The 21848-nt window shown below is 41.4% G+C and overlaps 1 protein-coding gene and 1 long non-coding RNA gene across 2 annotated transcripts in view; one reads left to right on the top strand and one right to left on the bottom strand.

The window, feature by feature from the left end:
• Nucleotides 1–21848, bottom strand: part of LOC143712749 (uncharacterized) — a 94256-nt gene that overhangs the window by 48392 nt on the left and 24016 nt on the right. The window lies entirely within an intron of this gene.
• lgr6 (leucine-rich repeat containing G protein-coupled receptor 6) overlaps nt 1–21848 on the top strand; it is a 103746-nt gene that overhangs the window by 58298 nt on the left and 23600 nt on the right. The window contains exons 3-5 of the mRNA XM_077204736.1: nt 10711–10782; nt 16160–16231; nt 20428–20643. Of these exons, the coding sequence (XP_077060851.1) occupies nt 10711–10782; nt 16160–16231; nt 20428–20643 (360 nt within the window). The remainder of the gene's footprint in view (nt 1–10710; nt 10783–16159; nt 16232–20427; nt 20644–21848) is intronic.

Raw genomic sequence — 21848 nt, 5'->3', positions numbered from 1 at the left:
TGGTTTGCTTGCGCGCTTTAACCTCGCACAAGAGCAGATCCGTTTCCTCGCTAGAGAAGCTTTCAGTTTTTCCACTTGCAAATCCCGCCTTGTAAATAGCAAACCCACCATGGCGCGAGCGTATGGCTTTTAAAGGGAATGGGCGATGAGACTCGGATTGGTTTATTGCACATTACGCCAAAACACACCCATTACTCATTAAGAGAATAGGGACAACCGTTTTAGACCGTGCCCCGGGTGCATTTTTCATTTTTTTGAATCTGGCAATGATTTACATTGATCCTAATTGAAAAGATGAAGAGGTTACTGCTCTTTTGAAAATAATAAATCACGTTTGAAAACAACTGAACCCTAGATGATATTGTTAACAAAAGCAAATGTGACATATGCCACTTTAGCTGCTTCTACAAGTCTTTGAGCTCTTTTATCGTGACTTATGTTTCACCGGACTTGTACCCGACCAGGTGAGCTACTGAGCAAGTTTACCATACCAGAAAAGCCACACATATGGAGCTGATGGAGTGATGCAAATGTACAAATATATTAGTTTATAAATTATCCACTAGGGAAATAGTGTTTTGAGGTTATATCATAGTATTTTGCAAGGAAATGCTTGAAAATGTCTTAATTAATCGATATTCTTCCCCTGTAAAGTTGGTGTTGGTGTTTTACTGCCTCTAGTATTATCTTCAGCTGGAAAGTGAATTGTATGTATAGGTACGTTTGGGGCATTATATAGGTAGAGGCACGATTTCCAAATGAGCCTAGATTGATATTTTATCAATTTGTGCATTCCTAGTGATTTAAAACACACAATTGGTATCTGCTAGCATCTTGCGCTAATGTTTGAGCTTCATGGTGAAATATACAGAATTCATGGTGAAATATACAGAATCAGTCAGACGTTTGGACACACCTTTAGTACTAATGTTAGGTCTCTGACACAGTAATGGCAAGAAACGCATTATCTTTAATAAGATATTTACCCCGAGGATTGTTACTAATCATATTGAGGAGTGTTTAAACGCATCTCTATGGTCACTGTGCAGATCAAGCTAAATAAATAACTTGACTGGAGGTTTCCACCCACCTGCTTTTTGCAGTTGATCTCCTGGGGCGCACCACTCCCCTTTTTTTTGTAATGCCCTTCTTTTCGATTTCTCATTGATCTTTAATCCCTGTCATTAAGCATTCATTTAACACTTGTGAGTGAAACGCGATTAAAGCATCTTTAGAGTTCTGGGTTTGTCTTATATCCTGTAATTAATGAAGGATAATTGGAGTGAGTGCAGACCGGAGGACAGAGAAGCTTCATCAAAACAAAAAAGCTTCCTCATGAGCATTATAGCACATCTGCTTTAATAACTGATCTTAATATCAGACTGTACTGTATCCTATCCTTTATTTGGAGCCTTTCCACAATACTGTGATGACATGACCTAATTTTCATTACACACTTTATAATGACTTTAAAGGCCAGATTTACAATTTTTTTTACCGTGAGATAAATAAAAGCGCAGATGGGAGTGGAAAGTTCTGAGCTTGATCTACTGACAACACGCAAATTAAAGAAAACAGACGCAGCCGGATCATTTCCATAATTACCAATGCAATCAAACAAGAAGCGCAAATTAGCATCTGGTTTAAGGGTACGTTTATACGACAACGATAGGCTTAAAACGGAGAAGTTTTTCCTTTGAGTTTTTCCGCGTACAGACGACACCATTGTCAAAACGAATCCCCATTCACACGGATCCGCGAAAATGAATAAAAACACCTGTATTCTGTTGCCAGGCCATTAGATGGCGATGAAATACAGTAGACTGAACATGTAATATACATGTGCATGATGTCAAAAATACGTTTTTAGTTGAAATTGGTGTCATGTAAACATCCTCTAAGACGTGCTATTTTGGGCGGTAAATAATGGCGCAAATACCAGTAAATTGACCAGCGCAAACCTTAGTAAATCACCGTGATTCATTTAAATACTCTCCTCCCATACATTTTGCGTCTGAAAGGGAAACTCCTACAAATGCATATGCAATAAGGTCAGATGCAAAAATAACCCTGTCCACGCTAATATTTTACTACGTGTCTTTAATAAATCCTGACAGTAGTTTATTAACGCCAAAAGAGGGTTTGCGCTGGCGCAAGCTGTTAGTAAATCTGAAAAATATGGCTGTGCAAAAACATTTTCAAGAGTTTTACTTGAGCAGGCAGATCAAAAGGGCTTATGTTTGAGTTTGTCATGCTTTAATTTTTGATGAACTGAAATCGTTTGGGAAAGAGTATGGAAATCTGGCTTGTTGCGAGATAAAAATCTTACTTTTATTTCCACGGTCCAGCTGTAAGCCAATGGTAGCTTTTAAATCATGCACTGTTTGCAACACTTGCCTATGAAGTAACACGCCTCTCAACCTTAAAGGGGTCGTATCATGTGTAATCACATTTTACTTGATCTTTTGAGATAAAAGTGCTTGTACTATGAAAATGTACTGTAACTTTCAAAATGTCTATGATGTCAGATGCTCAACACACGACAGTCCACGTAGACGCATCAGTGGCGCCTATGGGATGATCAGAAACTTAAGCCACTCGGTCAGACCGAGGGAAAAGTAGGGAGAAGGTTTCTCAACAACAGAAGGACACTGTGCCTGAAAACGAATACCTCATTCAAATAAGCATGGATAAGGACCTAAAAATGTGTAATTAATTCTACCAAATATTAGGAAAGATATGTGTTAGACCCATCCATTAGACACCCATCCATTAGACAAACACAAAGTTAAAGTGATATTTTAATCAACATATTTTCTATCCTAATTCAGATACAGAAACCCAATTTTGTCAAGAGATACATAAAATACTACTAATATATGACTAATATATACTTTTTTGACAAAAAAAACAAACAATGTACTAATAATTCAAGCTTAAACTATTAAAACAAAATAATGATAGTAAAAGAGTGGCCCAAAGGCAACCATTTTCATCTGTATTTTATTTTAGATATAATCTTCTTTCTTTCGTAGATATTCACAGAACAAAATATCGTCACATCGAGAGCTCAGTGCAGATGTCTTTCATCAGACATTTGATATTTGATATTACAGTCACAATGTCAGACACAGATAAACACATTTAGATTAGCGTAGAAAACCCACACCCTGCCCGTGTGTTTGCAGATAACCTCTCCTCCTTTCTCTTCTCTCCTCTCATCTTTTCTACTTCAGAGATAATGCCACCTGGAAAGATTAGCTATCGAAATGCCTTTCACATGCGGCCACTACATTTTCACCTCACCGCAGCTACCCTCATTTTGATTCTCTTTAGTAACCAAAACATGGTATCGCACTGCATTTACCCGAGCAGATTTTCATTGAACTATGACTCAAACTGTCTGGGTATCTTTGACACTTTATTTTTGATTAGTCTGAATGTTTTTTGATCTCCTTTCGGATTCTTTTAGATATTAGATAAGGCTTACGTGTGAATATGTCTTATATTATAACATATTTATTTATATATAATACATATTATATATATATATATATATATATATATATATATATATTTTTTTTTTTTTTTTTTTTTTTTATTATGAAAGCTATAATGCTACATGTTTATAGTATTTCACCACTAGTCTAGTCACTACATTTGGACACACTGGGTTTAATTTTATTTATATGGTCCACTTTAGACTTTCTACTAACTATAAGAGACTTTGCAACTGCATGTCAACTAACTCTCATTACAGTTTCAGTAAACTAGCAGACTGTTAGTAGACTGTTGTAGACCGTTAGGTTAGGGTCAGTAGAATAAGTTGACATGTAGTTGCAAAGTTACTTATAGTCTGTAGAATGTCTGTTGGAAGAGCATCAAAATAAAGAGTTAGCAGATATTAAGCACACAGTCTACTAATACTCCAATGACTGCTAGTTGACATGTAGTTGTTACTTATAGTTAGCAGAATGTCTATAGTGGATCATTGAAATAAAGTGTGTAAAAACTAGTGTATCTTTACTGCAATTCAACTACGTTTAATTATGTATAGCTTGCAGTTTGGAATCTACAGTTTCAAAATAGCTTCAACAACACTGGCTTGTGAAATCAAAGTCAGGAAATTTGGTATGGTAAGTCTGTCTTAAGTCTTATCTGTTCTTTTGAAATGTTGAATTTTTGTTGCTCTATGTATGATAGAATATGCATATTACAGGATTTTTTTGTTATCTTCCTTCCCACATGCAGAGCAAGAATCCTGTGATAAAGATTTGTGTAAATGTCAATCCAATTTTTTACAAGAGAATCAAAAGTGGCCGTGCGCAGACTCTTTCTGCATAGGTCAGAGTTTATAGTGATGATGAATACATATTTGAGGAGAAGACAAGGTCAGTTTCAGGGAGCTGGCGAGTTTGAATTTCAAAGCCAGAGGGAGTACAGTCACAATGTGTACATTTTTCCATTTGCAGATCCTCCTCAGGCCAGGATCCAATCGAAAATGATTTAGCTATAGAAACGTTTTCCATCATGCTATGAAACTGATATCATAGGAAACTGCGTTGCAAATAATATGACCCGGTTAGGGTTTTAAAACCAGTGATATTTTCACCAGTCAGAGAATTCATCCGATTCAGTTGTTCAAAAATGCAATACATATGTGGTTTGAGTAATTAAAGAAATCACTATTTGCGCAGGTTTATTCTTGCCATTGTCTTGCAGCACGCTTGAGGTAATTGCAAAAATAAATAATGCAATAGGTAGACAATGAAACTGAGATATTTTAAAACTGCCTGAAGGGCATAGCATTCATTTATCTCTATGAAAGTAATCATTCATGTAGGCCTCATTCCAGAAAAGGACCAAAGGGGGGGGGGGGGGGGGGGGGGTTACTATTTGGAAGGTGTAATGCAATGTGTCAATAAATTCTGTCCAGTTTGATTATGGATGAGCAGGGCCAGAAGGAATGGATGTTTTTATGCACTGATTGAGAGGCGAAATCTGCAGAATGGATTTCATCATGGCAGAATATGTTCAACCGACTTCAGAGCATGACACTCTTATTGAGTGCAACCATGATCACATTAGCAAAAAAGTTTAAATCTAAAGTGTCATTTTTGTGTGTTAAAATACTATAAGCAAGACATTCATAAGTTAAGCTTCCTGACCAGCCTAACATAGCAATATTGTTTCAACCAGTGGGATGTGTTTTGAGGCAGGGGTATTTTTACAAATTGACTCAAATCTGAAAAGCTTTCTACCTAGTTCTGCCGGTGTAGATTCCATGTGGATGAGGAAAACATTTCTCAATTCAATTTACTCACTGATACATCCAAGGGATGAGGGCAAAGGAGAGTATATCAATAGTCCCATCAAGGCCTTATTTTTTCTTTTATTGCTAACAATTCTTCCCTAAAACTCAACTGAAATTACTTCTCCATGAACAAAGCAAAATTAAAAAAAAGACAAATATGATTAAAGTAAAGTTTTATGGCATTTCGGCTCCCAATGAGGCATCTAACAGAAGACAGATGTGCTGCAGGGGACCTAACACTAACCAGCCATCCCAAAGTTATTTGCCCCTGACTTGTTGTCAACACAGCTTTCAGTGGTCTAATGACAATGGCGAGCCTCCACCTTTTAACACACACTATCTGAGAGGCAGCCGATTCTCGTAAACTACTCCCAATAAACATGCGGTTGCCACTTTATGAGGTCGCAATTGATGCTAAAAACAGACTGGAACTGCAACAATGGAGCTGTTAGTAGGTTGTGATTATGCTTTTTGACAACCAAATGTGCCCTTGCACTTAATTTCAACAAACAATCTGTAGTAAAAGTTGCAGTATGAAAAGGCTCAGCTCACACTTCATCTGATGGAGGCTTTTATTGTTTGGTCTGACTTGGACAGATGCTGGAGATATCACACTACAGCAAGTACATATGCATTGTGTAACTTGCATCCATCAAAATACATTAATTCTGTTCTGAAAAACTGTTTTTGAGTTTTACACCATTTGGTCTTAGCATCAGTTCAGAGTATTTTTCTCATTCACACCTTCCTTAATCTCACCATTCAATGATTCTTTGTAAGGGAGTGGAGTGTTAAGGGCAGTTTGGACAATTTTGGACTGAGAACAAAGACTAGTGGGCTGGCATGGGTTATTCGGGAAGGGTTCAAAGAGGTTCTGTTTAACACGTTGTCTCTTAGGCTGTTTTCACACTTGGTTTGATTGCTTGGTCTGAACCTGAGTTTGATTCCTTTCCCCTCCTTCTGCTTCCAATAGTTTTTTTTTTTTTCAAACTGTACTTGCTTGGAATTGTTGTAGTATGTGTAGTACTAGATCTCCGGCATCTTTTCAAATCATCAATGTGAGTACCACCTTGAGCACTATTGCCTGATGACTAAGTACAAGAAGTGAATTTGTAGATTTTATCGTGATTTGTTTGTGCACAAAATGATCAGAATACCACTTTCGAACCAACCAAATGAGGGGACCTATTTTGAATAAGCAATTACTTCACAACTGCTAAAAAGTATGTTCTATATAGTATGAATGTGAGTTGTATGAATGTAATCTGGACATACTACATCCACCATGTTGTCATTATCATGTGACCTACCAAAGTCAGTCACTTCACCTCATCTGACACTTCAGAATCTCCCCGGAAGAAATGTCCGGGTACTCTTTTAGGAGTACTGTGAATTTGAACATACTTCATACTTCTTTTTCACCTACTGTATAGTAGGGAAGAATGCAATTTCAGATGCAGACAAAATGTGCATCTAGTGTAGATGTGTTCAATCCTACTCCTGGTGGGCCACTGTCCGGCAGACTAAGTTTAGCTCCAGCCCCAATGAAACACACCTCATCATGTTAATTACGATATTTAGTATTACTAGAAAGTTCTAAATTCCAGATATCTGTGTTGGGCAAGTTGAAGGTAAAATCTGCAGGACATTGGCCCTTCGTGAGCAGGATCTGACACCCCTGCTCTAGTGGGAAAGTGTTGCCTAACTCAGTGGTTCCCAACCCTGGTCCTGGATTATCCCTAAAAATACACATTTTGTATGTCTTTATAATCTGACACAACCATTTCAGGTCTTGGAGTCTCTACTAATGAACTGATGAGTTGAATCAGGTGTGTTTAATTAGGGAGTAACATCACACAAAATACAGTATATCATGACAAAATACAGTTACACTTTAATGCATTTCATAGACAGAAAGACAAAGGCCAGTTACATTTTGTCAATTTAAATGTTAAGTCAGCACTTCCACAGAGGTATGAAATGCTACTGGCTTTTTTCTTTTTGTGTTTAAAATGCATCAGAGTCTATCTGAGTTTAGATACTAAAGAAATCTGATTTGTAATTTCCGTTTCTATGGCCAGATTCAATTTTGTATAAGATTTTACGGTTTAGGGTTCATTATTTAAGACACATATCCCATTCTCACTATTAACTAGTTGCTTATTAGCAGGCACGTTACTAGGATATTAGCTGTATGTTAGCTACTTATAAAGCACATATTAATGCCTCATTCAGCATGACCATGTTCTACTTCCCTTAATCCACCCAATACCTAAACTTAACAACTACCCTACAAACTATTAATAAGCAGTAATTAGGACTTTATTGAGGCTAATTATGAAAATTGGACCCTAATCTAAATTGTGACTGATTTTACAAACATCTTAATATTCATAATGACACAGTCATCATTCCAGATATTTCTCAGAAGAATATACAACATGTTGACACAAGTGACTTTGGAAAATTAGCATTAAAGCCATGTTTGTCTGTAATGTGAGAGAATACAAAGCCGAGAGCTCCAGTGTTTAGATACATGACTGAATTATAACAAGGGATAACAGTTGACCGCAGAACTGGCACAAGCTTTCAGCAAAACAGCTTGCTGTGGTACGTGGCTGAAACCTCATCCGACACGCATGTGAAACCATCACTGGCCTATTTACGTGGGGTGAACCGCTAAGCTTCACAGCCTCCAAATCTAACACTTTTATTTTTGCCTTCCCCAGCCCCTCTATCTCCTTCATTTACCTCTGTCTTTCGCCTTACGCAAAACAAATGTTTGTTAAAGAGAGGCGGCACACGGTCTTACCAGAAATAGAGTCTACGGATGGGAGTCTGGTCTGGCACAACATGAAGTGATAGCCATTAAAAACTTCAGAGACGGCATGGCTCAATTGTGGAAGATGGTAGTGTGTGTGTGAGCACATAAGGGAGTGTGTGAAGATCTGTCAGACCTTGTCATGGACCAAGTTCTGTTCCCGTTCTGTTTTCTGTGCTCATGTCACTCTTGATGTGTCTGTATACAACACGGTTGTTGCTTTGCCAGAGTTGTCGCACCCATCACGTTAGCTAAGCTGACTTACATGCTAAACATTGGCTGCAATTTTCAAAAATGTCATCTTGTCATACAAAAGAACCATTTGGCGTACAAGAGGAGACTGAGGCTACTCCGGCAGGATGGAGCGATTTTGAGGCAAAGCAGTTTGGAGGTATGGGTGGTCCTGTTTAGGCTGTCATGACTCCTTGTGAGGCTTCGACAGACTTTCCTCAAACTCTGCCACCCAGGAAAAAACAGGCACGGACGCTTATTAAGTGATTTGTTTGATAAACAAATTGATTAATCCGGATGGGTGAGCCTACAGCTGGTTGATATTTGCTCTGACTCTCTCTGGGAATGTCTTTCCCATGTCTCTAGTAATTTCAGAGGTATCAGCCACGATGTTCTACTTGGCTGTGGCTGCATGCGATTATATGCTGATTTTCTGACGGGTCATCTTTTGTAATTTTGAAAGAAAATTTAAGGGATGATTTGTTGAAATTCGTCCTGCACAACTAAAATTGGATTTTGGCAACAATAGCCCACCTATGGCACTGAACACGTAATGTTGCTATGATTATAATCTCACGTAGCCAGACCTTCAGACTGACGGCAGAAGGTCTGGACCCTATCGCAGCTTTCATTGGCCAAGGGCCCATGAAAACCGCCCAAAAGGGTGTCTGTCCGAAATGTGAAGCAACCAATCACAGTTTTGCGTCATGTTTAGGCGCATGAAAATGTAAAGTCGACGTCCCAACGATAACAGACCGGCGTGCAATCCGTGCATCTAATAAATTATTCATTCAAGAATGTTGTGCAAGTTTACTGCAACAATGGAGCCACAAACTTTTGAAAATCCAGGGTTTAGTTGAAAACATCAATAGAGTCTGAGGTTTTCTCAGAGAGGAGAGCTACGGTACAAATGTGTCCATTTTTTAACATAATCAGAATTATCAGCTAATAAGGGTAAATCAACATACTCTGGTAGACTGGAGGGAGCATGAGCATTTTCCAAATAGTCTGATTTGGGTTTCCACAGAGTTGTACCTTCACCAGATCTTTTATCGGATCACATTCTTTTCTGTTCGTTATGTTCTGAAATCAAAGACAAGTGACATCCAACTTGTATGAAGTTATTAACGGGATAACATTTAAATTGCGTTTGCAACAATTGAAGCTGTAATATTTTTTATATTTGACAGTTTTCACATGATATTAAATAATTGTACACATTGGTTTGTTAAATACACACACAGTATGACCGTGTTAGGTCCCACTTTATATTAAGTGGCTTTAAGTACAATGTACTTACATTGAAATGAATAATTTGATACAATAGATTTATTGTGTACATACATGTTTTTACATTGTACTTGTAAATGCATGTAATTACAGCTGTAATTACACTATCCCTTAGACCTTAAATCACCCTTAAACCTACACATACCACCACACCAGCGCCTAACCTTACCCATATCACACCTCAATAGCAGCAAAAGTGTTTTACAATACAACATCCACAAAATAAGTACATTGTACTTGTTTTTCGATGTAAGTGCACAGTACTTAAAGCCACTTAATATAAAGTGGGACCCTGTGGGTCATTACTGTTTTATGTTTAATACTGTATCCCTTCAGTTAAAAACAAAAAGTCAAGTGGCCATCTGAAAATTTCTTTCAAAAATATGTGTAAAAAAATAAATCTTCCAATCTTGTTTTTCATGCCCTCAGAACATTAAATACAAATCCTGACTAAGGTTGTCACCTTTCATGCATGAAAGGGTTAAGATTGTCTGTTTGGCATCATGTGACCTTATGAGCTCTGTCTACATTATATTCTTGTTTGAAAACACTCTTTTGTGTGTTTTGGTTTACACCACACTTCCATAATTTGCACCCTGACTGTAGTGTGAGGCCCTAAAACAATAACAAGGTCTAACAACATACCGTAGAGTGGATTTTCCACCTCAATAGCAATTCTATCCATTTTATCTTTGGCCATTGTAGATAAATTCAGCCGTACTATGACGTGTTTGTTACCACAAGAGGCAAAAGGAGTTTAGAGCGCATTCATATCTTGGCTCCTTTCAAAATGCGTTGACGTATTTTAGAGACAATACAAAAGAGAGATTTCTGTACGTGAGCGGTAAAGACCAGCGGCCAGAGAGATCTGAACCAGTGCTGCTGTGGTTCGTGTGTCCAAGGAGATCTCTCACTTTTGTTTTCACCGTGTGCTCCTGAACGCACACACATGCACCCTTGCCTTTATGATTTCACCAGATTCTCATTTCTCTGTTAAAGTCATCAATGTGTTGGACTGCAAATGAACCAAAGCACTTCTTTTGTCTTTCCACAGGAGACTCTCGGGCAACCACCTGAGACACATCCCTGGCCCTGTGCTCCAAGGACTCTACAACCTCAAAGTCCTGTGAGTAACGAAAGACAGAAAGAGTGAGAGCGTTTTTGTTTCAGTTAATGCTTCTATGGAAAATAACATTCAGGGTGATTCATTCTGAAAAAGACTTGTAGCAGTGTCATTCATTGCAAAATTAGAAACAGAACCGCTGACAGGTGATGATTCAGGTTTTGCTCTCTGGTGAATGTTCAGTTAGCTGTTCCTTATGCCCTGGGTGTCTGTTGATGTTTTATTGAGAGCTTGTAATTTTATTGACTGACTTAAAACCAGTTGATGGAGTAGAAAAGGACAGACAAAGGCCAGGCATGAAACACATTCACGCCAACATACATCTCAAATTTTCCACATAGGATTCCATGCTCCTTTCCATGCTGTCCTGGATGATTCAGTAAATTTTCCCTGTATTGTCATTCAACAATTCAACACATTTTTCTACTTTTTATATTGCACATATCAAGAAAATTGCCCTGCCAAATCAAATCCTTTCATTACCCCATAAAGTGCAATAAAAACTTTGTGTGCCAATACCTTTTCAGTAATTGTACCTTATTAAAAAAAACTTTTTCTTTAACCATTACTAGTTAAATTTTAGTAGGTTAATGAGAATGTTAATTAGAACCCTAATTCCCTGAAAGAGGGAATGGAGACGTAGTTGACATGTCGACTGATTGGGATCACGCTTAGGGAGCCTGTCATCTTTAAGTACTGTTAAAACGAGCCAATGCACATTGGCGTGTGTGAAATGCATCTCACACTCCGCGCCGCGGCGCGGGTATAAATACGGAAGTGGATGCACACACTAGTTGTTTTTCGCTGAGGAGCTGAGCGTAACTCTGAGTTAGCGGTGGTCCAGCAATAGTGGCAACGGGACTACATCTCCGTTCCCTCCTTCAGGGAACGAGAGTTACACTGTTACATAACCAAGACGTTCCCTTTCAGTCATCATGTTCGACGTAGTCTATGACAGGGGGAAGACTCAACCGGACAGTGAAGGCAGAGGGAAGACATGGGCTCGCTGCAGGGAGCCGTACTGTGGAAGAATACACATAGGGGATCGCCGTAGGGATCACAACATATGGACCCAGCCTAACACAGGTTTCACCAATGCATACGAGTGATAGGCCTGGCTTCGGACCTTCCGTCACGTCCGTTGCCAAAGGGTATGGAGGAACTCGACAGGGTTCGGCTAATAAGGGGAACTCACTGGAGCAAGAATTGCGCACGTATCAAGTCCATAGGAGGGGAATGGCGCAGCAAGCTGACACTTCAAACCGGGTTTACAGTGAAACTAGCTTCATGTGAAGGTAGCCTACGGAAGGAAGCAGTGGCTCGACACATAGGCTAGTTCTCTAGCGAACGTGATATGTGTCGGCAAGCCCCCAACTCTATTAACAAATGTTCAGTGAGGCACTCTGTGTCAACGCTTAGGAGGGAGCAATACTCTCACTTAGGATGAGCTCACCACCCAGGTGGGCATGTGGATCTTGGGAAATCACCAACCTCTGATTGAAAACAGCCCTCCCTTCTGCTGGTCTCCGTAATAGACAAGAGCTGGTCTGAGGTCCAGGCTTTGCATTCTGAGCACGTATAACCACAATGGATCGGACGGAGAGAGAAAAGCCAGGGCTGGGTCTGCTTCCTCTGGGGCAGCGCTTGCAGGCTCACCACCTGATCCCGTAGGAGAGGTAGGAACCTTGGCCACATATCCAGGCTGGGGTCTCAGATATCTTGAGAGTTACCCGTAAGTAATCAAACACCTTCAGGATCTCCTCACAGAGAGAAGACTCATTTCAACTAATAGGTTCGACTTCTAAAGGGGAGCATGCCTCATTTTGAGAGTGGGCTCTCACAGAAGTGATGGTGTCTTACGGCATAAAAAGTATTGCGGTAGTAACCAAAACCTCCGCGTCTCGTTCTTTTTAGAATCAGACCTGGAACTCTCCAAGGTCTAAATGCGGGTGCCATCATGCCCCATCCCTGCGAATGTACTCAGAGGAAGGAGTCAGGAAGGGTTGTCGAGAGGAGAGCTCTGGTTGGGCCAATAATGAGCAACTAACAAGACGTGCTCCATCTCTTCTCTGACTTTAGCACATTTGTGTGCAAGAAGGCCCACTGGGGAATGCATTTCTGCGGGGGCCCAGGGGCCATCAGTGGCCAGATTCTTTCTGTGTCGAGGGATGTCCACTCAGACAGAAGAAAAACAACTGGCGGAGGGACGAGTCCGGAGGGGCAACAGATGCAACTGTGCGGCCCCGGTGTTGTCCCAAACAAGCTGGACCAGTCTCCACTCTCTCTTTTTTTTCCAGAGGCTGTCGTGCAGCTTGTCAGTGGCACAATTGAGCAGGACAGAAGTAATAAGTGGAATGAAGCGACCTCAGAAGCTTATGACACCAAGGAGGAGGTGGCGAGCGAGTTGCAACATGCGAGGGGAGCATAGCTCAATGGTCGCCATGTTGTCTTTTCAGACCAGTACATGCTCGCTGAGCAGCAGTGTCTCAAAGCAAGGTGAACTGCAAGCAACTCGAGGCAATGGATGCCAATGCAGTCGGAGGCCCGACCAGATGACCCCTCAGCCAATATTGATGGACACTCATTCTATGGACCATTGGCCCAGAGAAACAAAAGGTCTGTTATGGACTGAGGGTTTGGCTGCAGGCCAGGGTGCTTTCACACGGAGTGTGCCACTCTGCCATGGCCAATTTGAGATTCGACCGTAAAGTCAGCGCTGAAGCGGTCTTCATATGGAGGAAGCCAAGCGGCTGCGTCTACCATATGCCCCAGGAGTCTCTGAAGAGTTTCAGTGGGACCCTTTCTCACTTCTATACAGCACTAACCATCCACATACACTTTTCAGAGATGCGGAGGACCGAATCCATCTCCAAACTAGAAAAGAGATCCTCAGCCCGTGGACGAGTTTACTCTTTCCCAGTTGACCTGAGGACCCAACTGGCTATGACCACTTGAATGGTGGGACTTTGTACTGATACTGCACACCTTTCGAACACACAAACACAGGATGGCCTGTGGTGCAGAAGGATAGAGATCTAAAGTACATGTCTCTCAGGTCGAAAGCTGCAGACCAATCTTGGGGACGGAGCATTTGGAAATGCATCCCTGTGTAACAAATTGAACGGAGGCTTTTGAAAAAGGGCCCGTCTCAATAAACACAAAAGCAAGATGGTCGTGACCCACCTCTATGGGGTACAATGAAGTTGACTAATAGAAGCCGGCCTTCAAATCGGCTGGAGGGAGCGGCTGCATCGTGTCATTCGCCAGTAGACTGCGAAGTGCGCACACAATTCAGGAGCACTGGTCAACACTTAGGTGTGACTAAAGTCACAAATTTTAGGAGTATATTTGCTCAACACATAAGTGTGATGAATATCACTGAGCTAGGGCGGAAGCTGGGCGAAAAGGAATCGCAAGCCGAGTCTGATGGTATAGTTTGGGGCCATCTGGACTGGTTGGGAAGCTTTTCGGCTTCCACGAACCGGGCCAGGGGTACACAGACGTACCTGAGGTGGGGCAGCAAGGTGGAGGACAGGGACCTGGCTTGGAAGGCCCGAAGCCAACCCGAAGCAGGGTCTGAGTGTGGTGTACAACACTTACCCATCTCCACAAGACGGCCAGGAATGCGTGAGAAGACGGATGACCGGGTCCTTGAACCGCACCGAACTGCCGTGCTGGTGAACAAGAGGGGGCTGAGGGGTGCAAGGCTTTACTGGGTCGCACACCGCCAGTCAGGCCCTCTTGGGACCCAGAAACAAAGGAATTTGCTCCTTATTTTGAGTCAGGTACCGCTGGATTCCGGGGAGCCAGCGGCAGGACAGTAATCATCTGAAGAGCTCGTTCCCCCATCCCTGGGTGGCCTGTGTGTGGCTGGTTCCACGCTGAGGCCTGGATGGAGGCTGCTGCAGAGGCCCAGCAGGAGCAGGAGCGGCGGCAGGGGGACGCCCTCTGTGACAAGCCGGCTTAGGAACTGCCACTGGCATCAGTGTGGAGGCAGCAGCGGGCGCCGGGGCAGGATGTGCCGGATGGACTCATTCTGCGCTTGGATGGCAGAGAACTGTTGGGCACAGTTCTCCACCGCGTCGCACAACAGTCCAACCTGGGAAATTGGGGGGGTCCAGGAACCGAACCTTGGAACATTAGTTCAGTTTAATATTTTAATGCCCTTTCGTTTTCGAAAACAAGATAATGTCTGTCATTGTCAGATATCTTATTTCTGTGGTCAATGTAGACAAAAGGGGATTGGGTTGGGTTTTACAATAGTTACAAATCTTTCTCTGTTTGCGCTCTGTGCTCTATTGTGCTTTGTACTATCATATTCAACAACCTAACTTGTCTGAGGCACGAGTACCTGACCTGATGTTTTTGAACTAATTTTCAGCTTTCAATGAGCTAGTCAGAATCACATGTAAATTTGAAAACATATTAACCAAATCTTCAAGAAAAACATGGTGAGAATGCCACATCAAGAATAATTGGTGAAAATATGACAATGTCACACAAAACTGAAAGTGCAGGGGGGATGAATACACACTTTGTGGATTTTGAATGACTAAATAATAGAGGCTTGTTCACAATGTCATATCAAGACTGCTGGCCATTTTAAGTCTAGATTCACAATGGCTATGGTGGCACCATGATTTCCTTGATAAGGACATCCTGCCCACAAAGGAGTATTTATTCCTCCTAACACTGGCTGTGTGGTCAAATGTCAGGAGTTTCATTTGATTGGACATGATAAAGCTGTCTGCCTTGTAATTAAAGCTCAACGTCTGTGGCCTCATGCTCTCACTTTGGAATAATTTGCTTTGTTCAAACAGCTTGGTGTCATTGTTCTACCACTTCCTGTTTCTTTCGTTCTTTTATTCGATGAGTCCTGTGAGCATGACCTCAATGGCCCACCCAGGTAGTTTCTCCCCCTCATTTTGTTTCGTCTTGTTCAGTCTCTCTGCCCCTCCCATGTTCTGGTTTTGTCCACTGAAAAGTGCACCACACAGTACCTGAAATCATATCTTTTGACTGATTGATGTGAGTGACAGGTAACCTCATCAGCAGTAAGCTGGAAAACTCTTGTGCCCAGGAGCCATACTGTCATTCTCAATTCGAAAATGTCTCTAGAGTCTGTTTTTTGACAAGCGTTAACATTTAAAATACACCACCCAGCAAATTACACATATGGAACTAGTGGTCACTTTTTTATATTTCCTTAATACAAATAGAAGGCAACCGAATGCCACTTAATGCTAAATAATACTAGATTTCATTTTTAAATGTATTAAAATCACATTTAGTGTTTTAAAATATTTACTATGATTTAATATTCACCAGAGCAGAATTAATTACCTGTCTAATTTTATTTTCTTTTATGGTATCTTTGCAGGATGTTGCAGAATAATCAGTTAGAGAGATTGCCCAGTGAAGACCCATGGGAATTACCCAATTTGCTGTCTCTGTAAGTACCACATACTTCAAGTGATCAAAAGCAAACGTAGGCTGTAAGAGATTTACATGGAACAATGGTGTATGCTTGACAGCTGGAATAAAACAGATTCAATTGATTCAAAGATTGGTCTCATGTGAAATGTTATTCTGCTTAGAAGATGCTCCCCGTCATAGAACAAAAGAAGTCTAAGTGGAGTTGTTCGTCCAGAAATCATGATGAATAATTATGTATCAAATATTACGAGTAACAAAATGAATGATTTAGCACCTCTCTATGAGATAAAGTCTCTGGGAGTAAGGTTACTTGGTCTACACTGCAATCTAGCCATGAGGTAACTCTTGACATTTCTCTCTAATAGAGTTGATGCAGGAAAGCCCAGTTATGTATATGCCCATTAGGACCATTAGGCCCTTAATTAAAGAACTCCCCACCAGGGAGGATCCAGTTTTCAATTTAGGAGACACATGGAAGTGGTAAAACAGGTGTTCTTTGGCTGTGTAATATTGAGACGCATAGATTGTTGGTAATAGATTTCCTTCTATTTTGGATTTTCATTTGCAAACAATACCATGCAGTTCTTCACAAAGGAAGAACAAATAATGAACAGAGAAAGAGTAACAAAAGTCATAGTAGTTATTGTGTGGTCTGTATAATTCTGGATTTTAAAGTAATACAATTTGAAAATGAATTCAGTGTATCTGGGTTTATATTTTCTCTATAAGAGCAATTACCTTAATGCTAATTCGCAACAGAGACAAATATGATATTCCAGTGGTCAGTGTTTTTGAGGAAGACTACGTCACATTTAATATCAGAACGGTGAAAAAGAGGGACCTTTACATGGCTGTTGGCGCATCTGGAACCCATGAGGAAACCGCCAGACACTGCACACTGGCTTCTGAGCGAGGGCTGGGAGATTCAATGAGCTGTGAAGAGCCCAATTTTCCATCAGTTACTCTTCCCTTAGGTCCAAAGTTTTCCTCCTAATCGGAATCACGCCCCCTATTCCTAACTGGTTCCCCACGAAAAGGTCAGAATCTAAATATTGTCTGGGATTTTGTCTGGCCTTGTCCATCTGCTCGACTCACATCCACCCCACGACTCCTTTCAATTATTCCAGTTTCCCGATGCCAGTCAGCATCCCGGTGCGGAGCCGCACACCCACTTTTTCCAAATGAATAATTCCATGTAAATATCCATGCGCTCATTTCCTTCTACCTTTGCAAGGATGTTTTCATTAGAGTCATGGCGTACAAATTTAATTCCTTCGCCACCAACAGAGTTTTTTACCGCATGGAAGACGTGCCTGGTTCCAGAAGAGGCTCCAGACGTGCATAGACTGTGTCCAGGCCCTCCCTGTAGTGAGACAGAGCTCTGGCATTCATCCAGCCAACTTACGCTCACTTTCAATCCCCCATAACAAAGAATATGCAGTGATTCAGCTAGGTGCTCTATCCTGAGTTCCCACAAGAGTAGAAAGGCATTTAGTTCTCAACAAACATGTAATTTAGGGTAATGATAAGATGGGGATCGGTTAACCACTGGGGGGGCTATAAGGTTTGAAGTCCACTGGCGCCCGATGTAGACAGAGGGAAGATGAGTTGGGGCAGGATAGAGGATTGGTGATGAAACTCATCTTTGTTTCTTTACTAAAGTCTATGCTTGCTACACTCAGCACAGAGCATCCTTTGATGTCAAGACCATCCTTCCAGGATTTAGTCTATGAAAGAAAGATCTGATAAAGGTGCAGTCAGAGCTGAGCAACAATAAAACTTACCTTCCTTAAATCAGAGGCAATACAACACCTCTTGATCACATGTTGTTGACCAATGAGATTCCACACAAAATAGATGACTAAAGCAATGTTTACACATATAATTTCAAGTCTTAAACCTATCAAGCCAGAGGATTGAGATGTCATCAGCAAGAAAGTGTTTAGTTTGAATCACTGCTACCTAGCAGGTTTGCAAAGCATGGAGAACGTAGTCTGGGAATATGGGGAGTTCTTCAAGCCAAATAGCATTGTACTTTGGGTTCAAGTTCCTTTATTATTGATGCTCATCGTGCATTACCTTGAGCTGAAGGACTCGAGGGTTGAAGAGGCCAGAGGGGAGGTGAGGAGAGGCCAGTGCAAATTAATGTGTGTGAAAGGTCATGGGGAAAAAATGCAGAGGAAGTGCTTGCGGCTAACTCCACGTGTCCTGCTGCTATCATACATCACGATTCGCTGATCGCTGAGGTTCAACACCCCCACCCCCCATCCAATGAATCCAGGGGGCAACATTTATTATATCAAAGGCTTAACTTGTTGACACAGGGAGGACATTCATCTCGGATGTGGAGATGTCATGGTTTGTGAACAACAGCCTTGCAAAGAAATGGGGGGTGTTTCACTCAGGTCTTCGATTTGTAAGAGAATCCAAACGTCTGCACTTTCAATTATCTCAAGCAACCTCTGATTTTTTTCACAGCTTTTGTCTTTAGCTCAGTTTCTTTGTTTTATTTCCAAAAATCAGAGAGAAAAACTGTTAATTCAATGGTGACTTAAAGCCTTCCAGTCAGTATGGAGCAACAATTGATTGGTGGCTTTAACCAAATCAGCTCTCCATGCCACAAAGCCATCAAATTATCAATCGGTGCTTTATTACACCATATGAGCGCAAGCGAAATGAAAGAGGAATGGCCAATTTACTAAATGCCTTCATGTGGTTGGATCGAGAGTGGAATCTTTGCCTCGGCAGCCCTTGTATGCCTGGTTTGTGATTGCACAACTTTTCATTGTATCATCTGAAACACACTTGCTGTGATTTAGCACCCTTTCTTTCTTCAAAAGCTTTAAATTAAAAAAAAAAAAGTGAAAATCCACAAAGCAGAGCACATTTCACCTGTGGGATCCCAATGCTTCTTTATCAAACGTTTAGAGGAGCAACTGTGCCAAAACTCTCGTTAAACAAGTCCATGCTGGAGCTACTAAAGGGGGGAGGGGGAGGGAGGAGGAGGAGGGGGGGGGGGGTACTATAGTGCTTAGGTAGTGGTGCCAATCCTTACACCAGAATAACAAAAGATTGAAACAAAAAGGCAACAAAATTATCCTTTAATTATGATACTGTCAAAGCAGAAATGTTGTGAGCGCAGACCACAGCATGGTATCTCTTTCTATTTAACCACAATTTATGGCTCCTTTGTTCATCTGTGTTGATATACCTCTGCAAGGCTTGGCAGTGTAATGAATGAAATGAAAGAGGTAGATTCCATGTCAGGACACTGCACGGACAAGGATTGTTAACGCTGACTGGGTCACAAATACTGGGCTGGAGTCATGCCAGGTCAGGCCTCATTATCAAAAAAGTCTACAGTTAGTGGAAGACCCTACTATGGGCCAGATTTACCAGCAGCTTGCGCCAGCGCAAACCCTCCTTTTGGCGTTTTTTTTACTGTCAAGATTTACTAAAAAATGTACTGTCAGGGTTTACTAAAGACACACATTAAAAAAAAAATAAGCACTGAAAAGGCGTGGACAGTGTTACTTTGCAGCTGACCTTATTGCATATGATTTTGTAGGAGTTTCCCTTTCGGACACAACATTTATGGGAGGAGAGTATTTAGAAGAACCACGTGATTTACTAAGGTTAGCGCTCGTCAAATCACTGGTATTTGCACCATTATTTACCGCCAAAAAAAGCATGTCTTAAACCAGATGCTAATTTACACAGCTCTTGGTAGATTGCGTTGGTCATTATGGAAATGATCCGACTGCGTCTTTGTTCTTTAATTTGTGTGTAGTCAGTAGATCACATGCAGAACTTTCCACTCCCATCGCGCTTTTTTGGAATTGCGCTCTTGCGCTAATTTGCCCTGTTTGATAAATCTGGCCTTAAGTATATTTTTATGGACGGTGGGTTGCGTATAGTGTCTTGCTTACACAGGTTCAGAAACTTCCTTTAGTTATTCATCTGTAGGGAAAGGCATATAACACCAGTCCTGTAAAGCCTAATGGCTTTCATCTCTTAATTCTTGCCAAAAGTAATTGCTCATATTAACTAATGTCTGCTGTTGATGTGAAATGAAATAAATGACATTTTTTGAGGTGAAAGTTTAACCAACTAGTGACTGTTAAACATGACTGACTGCATTATAATTTCTGCATACTCCATAACCTTTGTACAGGAATAAACATCTGCTTGTGTTCATTCAAATAAAAACAGGCGTCTGGATGCCAACCTGATTATGGAGGTCCCAGCAAGGACCCTCTTGGGTATGCGGTCACTGAGGCACTTGTGGCTTGATGACAATGCCCTGACAGAGATCCCAATAAGCGCCCTCAATGACCTTTCCTCACTCCAGGCTATGACCCTTGCCCTAAACCGCATCACCCACATCCCTGACTATGCCTTCAGGAACCTCTCCAACCTGGTTGTCCTGTACGTATCTACTTCCACACATATTTTAAAGGGGTGGTTGAATATGATTTCACTTTTCTAACTTTAGCTAGTGTGTATTGTTGCTGTTTGAGCATAAACAGCATCTGCAAAGTTACAACGCTCAAAGTTCAAAGCAAAGGAAGTTATTTTCTTTAAAATAAATCATTTTTTTAAGGACTACAACAAACAGCTAGTGGGGACTACATGACATTCCTCCCGGGTTAGTGACATCACGAACCCTAGAATTTGCATAAACCCAGCCCCTGGGAGTGTGATTTATAGATTATCATGACAGAATATGCTAATCAATGACTAAAAGATAGTTATCTTCACATCAGCATTATAAATTCATCAACGTCACTTCTTCGTGAGTCTCTCCATCATTGTCTGACTCCGGTTTGAACATAAAAAGGCTAAAAGTTTTTGAATTTTTCAGTGTGTCTGTGTGAGGTAATTAGAGCTGCTATCACACACACACACATACCCCTTTTCCACCAACAAGAACCAGGTGCTGGTTCAGAGTCAGAGCTAGTGCCAGTTCGGAGTTGGTTCGTCTGATGAGCTTTCAAAGAACCGGTTTGCCTTTCCACAGGGCTGGAGAGCCATCGCAGAGCCAGATCTTACGTCATCTCATGTTTCCCAGCAACGCTAGCGCGGCAGCGCCAAACACAAACACACCAGGCTTGTTCGAGATGGTTCGGCTTCGGAACGATCGGCGCAAGACATTGAAGCACTGCGAGAGCGATCCAAAAGCAGGAGTCGTATGCTCTCCAAACACTCCCGCAGCTCCGATCAGTCCATGCCGCTCTGATGCATCTCGAACAAGCCTTCCATCAACAATGGCGGTCGTTGCGTTACTTTTTATGCTCATGGCTTTGCAAACCTACATCGGTGTCCAAACACGGCGAATCCAGCACGTTTGTGCAGCTCGCCGTAACTTGCATTAACGGAGATTACAAACGAGCTGCTATTAGCACGATTAGCTGCTATTTAAAAAATGGCGGTCACAAGTTTCTGTTCGTCTTGTTGGTCACGGTAACCCCGCCCCCAGCCACTGATGTAAGCGGTTCTTACTTCTAGACCAGCAATGATATGGTGCTACTTAAGAACCACTTTTACTGGTCCGGAGCTGGTGCTTTGGTGGTCGAAAAACAAAGAACCGATTTGAAACTAGGCTCTGGCTCCGAACCAGCACCAGCTCTGCC

This window comes from Siphateles boraxobius, unplaced genomic scaffold (genome assembly GCF_051911475.1).
Source record: "Siphateles boraxobius isolate OS27281-9 unplaced genomic scaffold, OSU_SipBor_1 50, whole genome shotgun sequence".
In the NCBI taxonomy this organism is placed as follows: Eukaryota; Metazoa; Chordata; class Actinopteri; order Cypriniformes; family Leuciscidae; genus Siphateles; species Siphateles boraxobius.
Note: the sequence above shows the minus strand (reverse complement) of the source record. Positions and strands in the feature narration are given on the sequence as shown.